At 44.2% G+C, this 12987-nt stretch overlaps 1 protein-coding gene across 2 annotated transcripts; it reads left to right on the forward strand.

Moving 5' to 3' along the window:
* Positions 1 to 4135: 4135 nt before the first annotated feature.
* Positions 4136 to 8387, forward strand: LOC136767723 (lactose-binding lectin l-2). Of its 2 annotated transcripts, none has more exons than XM_066721667.1 (6): positions 4136 to 4252; positions 4661 to 4731; positions 6764 to 6885; positions 7027 to 7161; positions 7676 to 7784; positions 8153 to 8387. In XM_066721667.1, the coding sequence occupies exons 2-6, from the start codon at positions 4671 to 4673 to the stop codon at positions 8224 to 8226; spliced, it is 501 nt and encodes a 166-aa protein (XP_066577764.1). In that variant the 5' UTR covers positions 4136 to 4252; positions 4661 to 4670; the 3' UTR covers positions 8227 to 8387. The 2 variants fall into 2 exon arrangements, with proteins under 2 accessions (XP_066577764.1, XP_066577766.1); XM_066721669.1 differs by having other exon boundaries at positions 4664 to 4731.
* The last annotated feature ends 4600 nt before the right edge of the window (positions 8388 to 12987 follow it).

A 12987-nucleotide genomic window follows, 5' to 3' on the forward strand; every position in this document is an offset into this window, starting at 1 on the left:
TACTTTCGCGAAACCCCAACTTCCAGGTGCATCGACTGAGTGGAAGTTCTTGGACAAAGCCGAACCGGACTGCCTTTGTTCCAACCACACGGACCTCGTGCCGTGTGCTGTTATCTGAGCCCGAAGACAGAGAGGCCTCTCTGCGACGAAGTTCAGATAAGTTTAACAGTTTGGAGTTTGTGATTCATGACATTTGAGAAATCAATTAGAAATGTTAATCTGTGATTCATAACTCTAGAATGTGTAATATCATTTAGTTTTCTTAAATATAAATGTGTGTTGCATTAAACTGTTTTGTTGATAATTTTACAAATAAAATCTGTCAACGCCGAGAAATATCTTCTCATTCCTGTTTAACTGTTTAGTCTGAAATTGACACAAGTTAATAGACGTTAGATTATTGGTGGCCCTGCCTATCCTTAATCATTGAATAATAATCAGTTAAGGGAAATTGTGGTAACAAGTAATGATAGGATCTTTCTCCGCACCTAAACGTAAATGAGACTGATATATATATATAACGAGAAGTTACCTGACATAAAGACTAACCTGCGTAGTTATTTAATGTCTGACTAACAATACTAATGAGAGACTCACCTTCGTCTTACTAACCGGTATTGTAGTCAATGTGTTCATAACCTTTATTGTTTAACGATTTGTGTGATATCATATGCGATCCCATGGTCTTTGATTTGGTCACGGAAGTGATTTGTCATTGATTTGTTGATCTAGAGTTGAATTTTAATTCGTTTTTCCCTTTTGTATAATTAGTGTAGTGCTACATTTAGTCTTTGTTTTTGAATAAATTTGACAATTTATATCTTTGGAATTGGTATCTGTGTCCAATTATTACAGAAATTGAGTTCTACAAGATTCCAGGAATCGTGATGTGATACTATAAATTCACTTCTTAAATTGAAATTTATAAGTGTACCTTATGCTACATCAGTATGTAGTGTATGCATCTCAGTATGTAGTGTATGCATCACAGTATATAGTGTATGCATTTCAGTATGTAGTGTATGCATCACAGTATATAGTGTATGCATTTCAGTATGTAGTGTATGCATCTCAGTATGTAGTGTATGTGTCTCAGTATGTAGTGTATGTGTCTCAGTATGTAGTGTATGCATCTCAGTATGTAGTGTATGTGTCTCAGTATGTAGTGTATGCATTTCAGTATGTAGTGTATGCATCACAGTATATAGTGTATGCATTTCAGTATGTAGTGTATGCATCACAGTATGTAGTGTATGCATTTCAGTATGTAGTGTATGTGTCTCAGTATGTAGTGTATGTGTCTCAGTATGTAGTGTATGTGTCTCAGTATGTAGTGTATGTGTCTCAGTATGTAGTGTATGCATTTCAGTATGTAGTGTATGCATCACAGTATATAGTGTATGCATTTCATTATGTAGTGTATGCATCACAGTATGTAGTGTATGCATTTCAGTATGTAGTGTATGCATTTCAGTATGTAGTGTATGCATTTCAGTATGTAGTGTATGTGTCTCAGTATGTAGTGTATGTGTCTCAGTATGTAGTGTATGCATCACAGTATGTAGTGTATAAGTCTCAGTATAGTGTATGTACCATGTGTGTATTGTGGGTAATAATTTAATTTAAGGGATACATTGTGTATATAGTTCTACACTTAAATATCACAAAATACAACTTTACAATTTGAATCACTCTATTATAACGTACTGTATGTATTGACATTTAGTGCCTTAAATAGCTCCCTTTACCAGTTGAACACATTTGTGATAAGTATTTGTGTCTATCTGGGTCAGTGGCTGGATCCAGCACTGTCCCCCAGCCAAATCAGGCTGTTTACAGAGAGAGAGACATGGTAAGGACCCTGAGGGAGAGGGGAGAAGGAGCAGAGGGACAGGGTTCCCTGCCTGCAGGCTCAGCAAACTCTGGCTCCTGTCATGCATTCAATGCAAATTCTCTGGACATGCTTGGTTCCTGTGAACACCTACGTCTGCAAGCATCACACTCTTTACTGTATTTACAGAGACACGGTCTGTGAATATGACAATTATTTGACCTGTTTAAATAAGGCGTGTGTGACTTTTAATCCAATACATAATATTTTAATAATCATTCAGTAAATACAAATGTTATAATGCGAACATGATATTATTTTATTTTTAAAACTTGGTAGAGCACAAGTCAAGTCTAATCAAATCTAGATTGTTGCAATGTCTGTTTGTGCTCTTGATGTAAAACTTCACAGCCTTATTGTGTCCAGAGCTCAGGAACTAGATCCCAGACTCACATTGGTCTATCTCACTGTGACCCTGTGCTCTACGCTGCCTCAGAGAAATAGTATCTGTATGTTTTATTTAGATGCACACTGTCTGTCTTGTATGACCCCTTTGGAAAACTCTAGTCCAGTTTACAGCAAGAAATGTAAACAGACCTGAGCTGTTCTGTACAGGAAGAACCCCAGAAAGGAGGCTATTAAGTATATATTGCTCTTTCAGTGGCTTCATACAGACTGAGCACTCTGTGTACATTACACTGTGTGTACAGCAATTTATGTCTTTCAATATTTGTTACATTTTGTATTAATCATCTTATTTTCTGCATTGTAAAATGCAGATCTTCATCTTTTTTGGTTTCATTTGTTTTTCTTCTTACTACTATTATTATCCTGAACAACCACTTTTGTAAATACATCTCCTCCTGCAGTTTTTCATCTCTCAAAATGACACTGTGCACACTTTTTGATCTATATCTGAAACTTGATCTCTGACCTCTGCTTCAAGGTCAAATGTGATTTTCTTGCATTATAGGGTTACAGTTTTCAAATGCAGGGCCTCCAGGACATGTCATCCGAATTTCTGTGTTTCTCTGACAGGAGATGGGAGATGGGAAGCCCTGCAGCTGTTCGATCCAACCCTCCGACTCACAAAATGACATCAGCCAAAACAAGTCAGCATGGTCCATATGGTCGGTAGAGAGAAGGCCATACAGGTATTGCTTAAAGTCCCGCTCCAACTCCACGACCAATAGCAGCTCCTTCCGGGTCATGCAGTAGTTACTCTCGGGCTAGTCCTGAGTCCTGCTGAACTAAGCAACGTCTGCCTCACCTTCGGTCGTCTGCTGGGCCAAGACTGCACCAATGCCTCTATCACTGGGTCCGGGATGAACAGCCACTGGGGATCCAGGGCTACCAGCATGGGTGCACGCTAGAGGGCTCCCTTCAGCACAATGAAAACTTCCTCCCTCTCCCAGGACCAGGCAAAAGTCACATTTCAGTCAGTCGGTTAAGCAAAATGGGGCACAAATCTACAGTAGTAGGAGGCAAGCCTGAAGAATGATCTCAGCTGCCTCTGGTTGGTGAGCAGGGACCAGACAAAAACAGCCTCAATCTTATGCAGTCAGTGCAGTCAGAGCTCCCAGCTCAGGATTTGAACCGCACACCACAGGTATCCCTCCAAGCTCCGCACTGCAGCAGCTCCACCCAGTAGAGTGTTAAGGCTGCTATGGCAAAAGACCGTGTCTCCCAATGCAGGAGGCTTAACACTGTACTGATTTCACTGAGGGGTTATGCTCATATACCTAATTACACTGATCCACCTCAGTGGTGATCCCATTTCCATTCACACGGTGACTGAGCCAAGATACCTCCCTCCACAGCAGGTGACAATTCTCAACCCAGCCTTAGTCACCCTCTCCAGGGCCTCCTGCAGTGCAGTGATGGCATCATCGAAGATGCTCCCATGACCCTGCAGGTCATTCAGGCTGGGCAGTGTGTGGGGGGCACCCCGATGAGGACCCTCTCCATCAGACACTTGAACATCGCCAGTGCATTGCAGAAGCTGAAAGGCATGGCAGTGAACTGTCACTGGCCGCGCCCCATGGAGAAGGCCATCTTGGGTTTTGCCTCTGGGGTCAGAGTCACCTGCCAGTACCCCCTCCACAGATCCAGCAAAGATAACCACTTCCACCCTGCCACCAGATGAAGGGACTGGTTGGAATTAATTGGTGTAATGTTTAAGCAAAGATTGACATATTGACATAGGATGGAGTGATAAGGATGTTTATACTGTCTGTGTCAACATCACCAACCACAGCTCTGAGCCCCCTCTTGTCCCTGAACTGGATAAAAGAGCTGGGATCCAGCTCCACTCACCACTGACACCACTCACCACGCAGAGAGACAGAGACTCCCGCTGATTTACTGAAGACACTCGATACTTATCTCAGAGAGAGACAGCCACTGACTCCCTGCCAACAGGTAAGAGAAGCACACCTGTCCTTCACCCCTGCATCCCTCTGCTGTCCTCTGACTGTAGATCTGAATGAGGACACAATGTGTTCCTGTGTGTCTGTGAAGCTGCATTATGTAAGTGTGTTTTCCCAGAGTGCTTCAGTCTGGGTCTGGGTGACTCATCTCGTTTTATTCATATTATTATTATACAGTGCAGTTCAAGGCATAAAACATTACAAATTCCAATGTACATATTACAGTGCAATTCAGTGCAATGTTAAGGGTTTGTGAGCTCCAGTCACTCTTCCTGTTTGGGGTTCAGCTGCATCTCAGATAATCCACAATGAGACTGAAACCTGAACAACTGCTGATTATAGCTGTGAGGAAAACACTGAGAAAAATGAAAGTCATTGCAGAGTGTCTGTGTTCCTCCAGAAGTGTTGCCATGGCCCTCCTCCAGATGTCTGCACTGCTCTGCACCGTCCTGGCGCTCAGTGTGGCTTCAGGTAGGAGCACTGCTGCTGCAGATTCATCTCTTCTCAATTACCATGGATTCAGTTTACTACTATTGTCTTTTGTAATTTATTTAGTTGGTTATAAAATTAAAATGTCTATGCAGCTTAACTGTGTCATGATTAATGGGTAAGTATATGTCCTTGTCCTCTGCTGACAGGGGGCAGTAGTCATGTAGCTTCTGCTCTACATGTGACAGCTGACCTCTAATGTAGTTTTCTATGGTCCACAGCTGCATTCTGTCTCCTGCAGTAACTTTCAGTGTAGACAGAAGTCTGAGGTCATTGAAGATGTAGATAAATATCATCATGCAGAACAACTGGCAAAACAATATTCTGCTCTGCTCCAAACTACTGAATTTACACTGCAGGAACACCCTGCGTCTTCAGCTCTCAGTTCTGTGCCTGGCATTGCAGTTCCCACAGTTTTCTTCTGCTCCATCTTTTCAGCCTCATAATTCTTCTGCAAATTTCTTCCTTTCTGTTTCACTTTCTACTCATCTTTGTTGCCTTCTTCTCCTGTCTTATACATGCCCTTCTGCCAAGGCATACTCCTTACTGTGCCTCAGGCCCCAGAACTCTGCTCATTGTTCTCTTATTCCCCTTTAACTCATTTTCTTTCTCTTTCTCTGTCCCTGCTGACATCCTACCCAGCACTGGCATTGCATGTCATCCTGTGCTGTCAGCTCCAGCTATTCTTACTGACACTTCTGCCCTCGGCGCCCAAGACGCGGCTCTTGCCACTGCAAGCATCCTACCTGTTGTCTCTCACTGCTTTTCGGCAGATGTCCCACATGGCTAGTTTAAGCCCCAATGACACTTTTCCTTTCTGTCACTGGCCCTAGCTTCTAGATCCTGCCTGCCAGCATCCTGGTGCAGCCTGGTTTCGTTATCTCCAGCTTTTCTTACAGACTCTACTGCCCATCGACACTCATGACTCGGCCCTTGCCGCTGCAAGCATCCTACCTGCGGTCCAAGCAGCCAGTGTATTTCTCAACGCCTTTCTGCTGGCATCTCTTGCAGCACAGTTCAGCCCCTGTGGCACTTCTTTCTTGCTGCCGGTACCAGCCTCTGCTCAAACTCCTGTTGCCAGGATGGCAGACCCAGCCCTTGCTCCAGCAAGTGTCCTACCCATTGCCCCAGCAGAAGGCTGCTTGTCCAGCTAAACCTCACCATTTCCAACTTCAGTTTTCTGTCCCTGCTAGGGCATAGCAAACATCCATGGGCCGCATAAACTGTATAATATGGCACTATTGCACTCGGAACCAAATTAACTGGCTGCTAACCTGGTCTTTGCTGAATTCTGTCTAGGATTCAAATTAATGGAACCACTCCATGTTTATGCATCCATGCTTGAACAGTCTGTTCATTTGGGATTCTATATATCGAGCATTTACCGCCATCTGTTTTGTGCCCTGGCTGCTGCTCATTGGAACAGGAACATTTATTCGGGCGCTTCAGACACTAACATCTACAGTCACCTGCACACACACTTCTCGGTCATCCACACATCCTATACCACTGAGCATTGCAACCTTTGTTACTTACAGTTACAGCCAAACAGTTATGGTCACCCAGCAATCATGTGTATAACAATCATCATGCTATAACTTTAACCGTGACTCTTCCTGACAAATTCTGAACATTTGCAGCCACCATGTTCACAACTGCTTAGCATGTGCACATCGCCTCCTAGCTTCCTCGTGCATCAGTAGCTCCTACAATTTGTGTTTTGGTTGCCTAGTGGGTCCAGTAAGGAAAGTTTTTCCCCCCTACAGGTTTTCAGTTGTGCACCAGTTTCTCTGCCACTGGTGTAGGCAAACAATTTATTGGATCAAATGAGTTGGTAGCATAATTTCATAAAATGTCATTGTTGGTCTATGCAAAAACATCTCTAACGCACTCCTTCATGCCAAGCAGCATGAGTAATCACAGTGCATTGCACAATTTTTGGGGGGACGTTTAATCTACTAAAACACTCTCTGCACTACGTCTGACATGGTTCTGTGCTCCTGCTCCCCTGCAGCTTCTGTGATTGAGGTGGACAAGAGAGACTCGTGCCAGGGCTCCTGTGCTCATGGCTGGACCAGCTTCAAGAACCGCTGCTACCAATACTTCAGTGACCAGAAGGATTGGGCTGATGCTGAGGTAACTGTCTATCATCCAACCAGGGAAGTCACATGTGAAATGTAGCACTGTGTCCCAAAGCTTGTCCAGTGGGTGGGGGGTTCAGGAGATTCAACACTCTACTGATTTTACACTAATCTCTCTCTGTCTCTCTCTTTCCAGGGATTCTGTCTCAGTGGAGGAGGGAACCTGGCCTCAGTGCACAGTGAGGAGGAGCACACTTTCCTCAAGCAGCTGATCAAGAAGAGTGACAATGCAGAGAATCCCACCTGGATCGGGGGAACTGACTGCCAGAAGGTACAGCACCATGTTTACTGAGAGGAGCAGTGCACTGCCCCCTGCAGGCAACCTGAGTCACAGCCTGGGGCCTATTCTTCATACGTGGATAACCGGGTTAGCCATCTAAGTTTCAGGATAACTTGACAGAAACATTTTATTTTTTTGTTTTCTGAAGCAAGCTTAAAGTAAACTATGTTACCAGAGTAAAATGTCTAGCATCTCAAACCTGCTTCCGGGCAGGTTAACTTGAAGTTAGCTGGCTAAGAATCTGAATGTATTTAATTAATTTAATTAAATGACAGCTGACACACCCCCGAAATGACGGCGCGTTCCTATCACCAGTGGGAGAAATCTTCATAAGGCAAGATTTTCAGCAAGAAAGAATTCTTAGAGATCTCCAAGCTCGTTTAAATCAGACAGATGATTATTTATTTCAGTGTTACAGGTTCGGTTGGCAAGGGATGATTTATGAGAAATGAACATCACTAATCTGTGTCTCTCCTCCCTCTCTCCTCTGTGCTCGTCTGTGCAGGAGGGTGTGTGGCACTGGAGTGATGGGACCAAATGGGACTTCACCAAGTGGAATGGTGGAGAGCCCAACAACCTTAATATTGAAAACTGCCTGCATATGGACTTTCCAGGTAAGAATCTCCTCTGCGAAAGATTCAGATGCGAGCTTTATCTTGCTGCTCCTTCAGACTGTGTCCTGAAGAGCCCCAGAGCCACGGCCTCACTGTCCTGGCTGGGTACACTGTGCCATCCCTGCACACTTCTCTGCCCAATGAAGAATCCAGACAGGGCAGAAAGGTGTGCCCTACAAACTATTCAGAATCACACTTATATTAAATTAAAACAGTATGAATGCAATACCAATAACTTGGTAGTAACTGTGTTCTGTGAATTCTGTGTCACTGCAGTGGCTGTACAGACTGTTTCTACAGTGCTGTATTCAGTGTCGGGAGTCACAGCCAGCAATGCTCAGCTTAATCTGTCTCCTGTGCTCTTTCAGCTGGAATGACTGGAAACTGGAATGACATAGCATGTGGCAATCGATACGCATTCATCTGTGTCTTGAGAGCTTGAGGTGATGCCAGACCTCAGTGAGAGAAGGAGGGCAGCAGAGCATCGCTGGGAGGAGCTTTATCACTTTGCCTCACACCTGCAGTTCTAGGGAGTGCGAGTGCCCTGGCATGGGCCTCTCAACCACTGTAATTGTGTTTCTTCAATAAATACTTGCAGCATCACTAGTGAGTCATCTATCTGTGTTCAGGAGTGATGTGAGAAAGTGTGTTTGTGAGCGTGTGTCTGTATCACTCTGCAGATCCGTGCATGTGTGAATGTGTGAATGTGTGTGAGTGTGTGTGTGTGTGTGTCTGTTTGTCTGTGTGTGTGTGTGTGTGTGTGTGTGTGTGTGTGTGTGTGTGTGTGTGTGTGTGTGTGTGTTCACCGTTCACCGTTCACCCAATTTTTTCTTAGGCCAGAAAGAGAAATGCTGAGCTAGTTTGTAGTCTATGTTGATGCTATGCTATGCAGGTTTGCATTTGTATAGCACCCCTTTTTAGCTGTTTGATATGTACACTACTGGTCAAAAGTTTAAGAACACCTACATTTTTCCAGTTTTTATAGAAGTTTTCACAGTTTAATGCCTCAATGTACTCTGAAAATAAAGCATAGAACAAATAAACAATTGGAGATAAAAAAATAAATCATGGAATCAGTTCGTTTAACAGAATTTAACCCCATAGCTGACAAACCCCTCTGGTCCGTTAAAAAGGCACCAAATCCGTGTGCTTCTCTTTAAGCCCATGTGTACTCTTCACTGTTATGTTGTTTGACAAGTGTTTTGTATCCCATGAAAGCTGATTCTCTCAGCTTTCTAATGCTGTGAAGCATTCTCTGATATTAAAAAAAAATGTTTTAATACCCCCTCCCCCCCTCCACATTCTGAAATGGGGGGCTGGGGGGATACTTGGTCTGAGTAGGAATACACAATCTCAGAAAATATTGACAATCATGACATATTCTGGAACCAGACAGTCTACTGATCAAAACAAGACCATCCACGTTTTGGTAGAAGAAACACACACCCGTAGAGAGCTCAACATGTCAGGATGGAAAACTCTGTTTACAGTGAACTAATACATGATTTTACATAACTGGTAGCCAAGAGAATAAGCTTTCAAACGATGTGCGCATTGTAGGAATACAGTGTCACTTCTATGCACAGGAGCTGCGTCACACTGCCAAACAATGCTTAAGAGGGTGTAGTAACACAGTATATAACTCTGAAATGTACATTATTTTTCGTTTTTGGAAACCTAAACTTTTTTTTAACCTCTGGCAGTTTACAGCTTACCTTTGTAACATTTCAGGTTATTTAACTGCTTAAATTTCAATAAAACCTGGAGAAATGGATGTATCTAAAACTTTTGACCGGTAGTGTAGACCAATGTCTGTCACCTCTAATTGTTTTAGTTTCTATCGCAGCTGCAGGGTACTAAGCACAGCTTCCTATTTAAGAAAAAAAAATTGTCACCCCACAAAAATAAATAAATACATGTTATGTCATTAAAAGATACAAATAATAATCAAATGAATCCATCCATCTTCAAAACCACTCATCCTGGTGAGGGTTGCAGGGAAGCCAGAGCTGATCCCAGCAGGCACAGTGTGCAAGGCAAGAATACACCCAGGACAGGATGCCAGTCCATCACAGGGCAACACACAGACAGACCAATTAACCTGCATGTCTTTGGACAGTGGGAGGAAACCAGAGTGCCTGAAGAAGACCCTCACAGACACAGGGAGAACATGCAAAGTCCACACAGACAGACCCCTGAGACGAGACTTGAACCCAGGACCCCAGAGGTGTGAGGTAGCAGCGTTAACCACCACAACACCGTGCCACCCATCAAATGAATCATATAAGCTTAATGACTACAGATATTGTAAGATGTCATTTTTAATATCAACTCACCTTAATCTGTGTTGAGTTGTATTGCCATTGAAGTTGTGAACTACAGTTCAACTAATCAGTCATAGGTGAGTCTGACTGCAGTGAAGACATGGGCAAACTGCAGTCATCTCAGCCTGTAGGACATCTCCAGTCCCAGATTAGTTTATATGATATTGTATAATATGGAAAGGCAGAGGGCAGGGTGTCTTTACCTGAGTTGACACTGAGGAACACAGGGACTAGTTTATCTCTGAAGGGTATTTTGCCATCTATTGCACACCAGTACCAGCCTTCGTCCTCGGCTCTGAGGTCCCTGACAGTGATGGTGAACTCTCTGCGGGTCCGATCGTCTCTGATTGAAGTCCTGCCTCCAGTGTGTTGGGAATCGGTGCTCACAACCGGGCTGCAGTGTTTTTGTTTGGCTCCTTGACACCAGTACTTTGTGTGAGTCTCATAGTATGAAGAATAGGAGCAGCGGATCGTTGTCTCGCCAGATAGCTGTCCAGTGATGTTCGCAGGACCCTGAAGGTCTGGTGTGGAAATTGTAATTTGTAATGCATTTCAGCCGATAGAAGAAGACAATCCTTACCTGTTCTCAAGAACAGTTTGATCATTTACTGGTGTATCTAACCACCTATGAGATTATTTATTCTGCTGATGGGATACTTCAGTATTAAATAGCAGGACATTCATTTTTATTGATGGTATTTGAAGGTATAGAGACTCTGAATGAGCAATTATTCTCTATCAAGACAAGAGGATCATATTAAATGCACCAGTGAGTACAGTTTCGGTTTACCTCTGTTGATGTTGACGTGCACAGCAGCACCATCATCACTTGTCAGTATTTCTGGTCTTGCCATCCCACACCAGTACCAGCCTTCATCCTCCGGTCTCAGATCCCTCATAGTGATGAGAGCGTTCCCCTTGACTGATCCTCACTGAGGGAAACCCTGCTGTCTGTCACAGAGCCGCCAGTCTTCGCCAGTGTTGTACAAGCAGTGTGGTATGATCCTCTACACCAGTACTTCACATGCTGTCTGTAGGCTTCATCATATCCACACAGTACAGTCACTGTGCCGTGAACCCAACTGCTCACCTGCTCTGGACCCCATATTGACCCAGAATGGGCACCTGAGAGGCAAAGCACACAGATCACAAACCTCACCAAACGTTAGACAATGATAAACACAAACACCCTGATTATAGCTGAGGATCCATGAACACATTCCTGAATGAGACTCAGGTACATTATATTGTATAATATAATTGTATAATGTATGAGAAATTACACTCAGCAAATTGAAAGTGACAGATATAGTTGCACTTTCAGTTTGTAAAGTCACAAGTAAGTGTCCTGTTACTATTTGCTTCATAACCAGCTGTTCTGAAAACCAGCCGATTAATTTATTGTTCGTCAAGCACTTTGATGCAGCTGGATCTCCAGCCGGTACGAATGTGAGTCTCTAAGTGCCGTCTGTGCGACTGAATCACACTAGAGCTGTCAGAGCAGAAACCAGCTCAACTCCCCTGTGTGGAGACTGAAAGCCTGAGGTCGCCACCAAGCCGTGCTGTTGTCCTGTCGTCTGATACACAGTGTCCTGTGACGTGTGAAAGCCCATATTGAGAGTCCAGCGCAGTGAGACGCTGTCTTAACCTGACAGGATCGCCTTGATGATCAGGAGCTGCATCGTCGGTGGAGAGGAGAGATCTGCAGAGGCCGTTGTGTCCAGAGGCGAGTCTACAGTCTGAAGGGACCTAGGCAGAAAGCCCCATCTTCTCTTTCCATAACCCTTTTAACTGATGTTCATCACCATTATATTCCCAAAACCCCCATTAAATAATCAAATGTCAAAATGCATTGACACAATCAGTTTTATTTCCACATTGGTTAAGAGTACAAACATAAAATAAAATGTGTTAACATAGCAGACAAAACAGGACACTAAAATAATTGTAAAAAAAAAAAACTTAAAGCAAATGTAAGTAAAGCAAGTGCTAAGCAAAGTTATCAAACTATTGTATTAACTGCAGCTTTGCAAGGGTCAGGCTACTGAGACAGCAGATAACACTGGCTACATTAGCTACAGCCCTTAAAACACAACCCCCACTGCTAATGTACTTTTTGGGCTTTCTGTGAAAGGGGTGCTTGCAGGTCGTTGCAACAGTAGTTAGGAGGGGGAGGGAATCCAGGGGTTTAATTTAGACGGTACTGTCAATGCTGTGGATTCAATTTGGTTGCTTCTTGGGGGCCCCAGACAGTTGCCTGCCTGGCCTGTCCTGACGCGTCGCCTCTGCTGATGAGCCCCAGTGAGAGACATGTCGGGGGTGCTGTTCCTGTCCAGGGCTGCGCAGGGCTGCTGCTCTGTGTCTGTGGATCCTCTGCAGGCTCCTCCAGGCTGCGCTCATTCGGGCTGTTTCAATGGGATCAGCCTGAGGAGGTTAGAGTGCTGCTCTGCTGTGCTGATGGGACACAGGCCTCCCTCCTCACGTCCACAGCTGGGCTGCTGCGCAGCCGTCTCTGCCGCTGCCTTGCTTGCCCATTGACAAGCGTGCCTCCAATGTGCTGGAGCCTGTCTCTTTCATCACAGACCAACCACAGGTCAGCGCTCCTTTAACCGTGTCCAGGGTTACAGAGTCCGTTTACTCAGCACTGAACAGCAGTATTTATTACAAACTGATTATTCACCCCAAACACAGGGATTCTGACACAACTGTCTGTCCGGTGACAGCGAGTGTCTAATCAGCCTCTAAACTAAACAAGTTTTGATCCCTGAGAAACTTCTCACGTCTCAAGAGGCAGCTGTGTGCAGTTCCTGAAGAGATCATTTCAGGACCTGTGAGTTTTACACAAACGTTTCAGTTCCACGCACAGCACAGTGCAGCGG

This window comes from Amia ocellicauda, chromosome 14 (assembly GCF_036373705.1).
Source record: "Amia ocellicauda isolate fAmiCal2 chromosome 14, fAmiCal2.hap1, whole genome shotgun sequence".
Taxonomy (NCBI): Eukaryota; Metazoa; Chordata; class Actinopteri; order Amiiformes; family Amiidae; genus Amia; species Amia ocellicauda.

Bases quoted from the DNA above. Each gene is read 5' to 3' on its own strand.
- LOC136767723 (XM_066721667.1), top strand. From the start codon at position 4,671: ATGGCCCTCCTCCAGATGTCTGCACTGCTCTGCACCGTCCTGGCGCTC. The intron at 4,732-6,763 runs GTAGGAGCACTG...GCTCCCCTGCAG, and splicing joins GGCGCTCAGTGTGGCTTCAG to CTTCTGTGATTGAGGTGGAC. The intron at 6,886-7,026 runs GTAACTGTCTAT...CTCTCTTTCCAG, and splicing joins AGGATTGGGCTGATGCTGAG to GGATTCTGTCTCAGTGGAGG.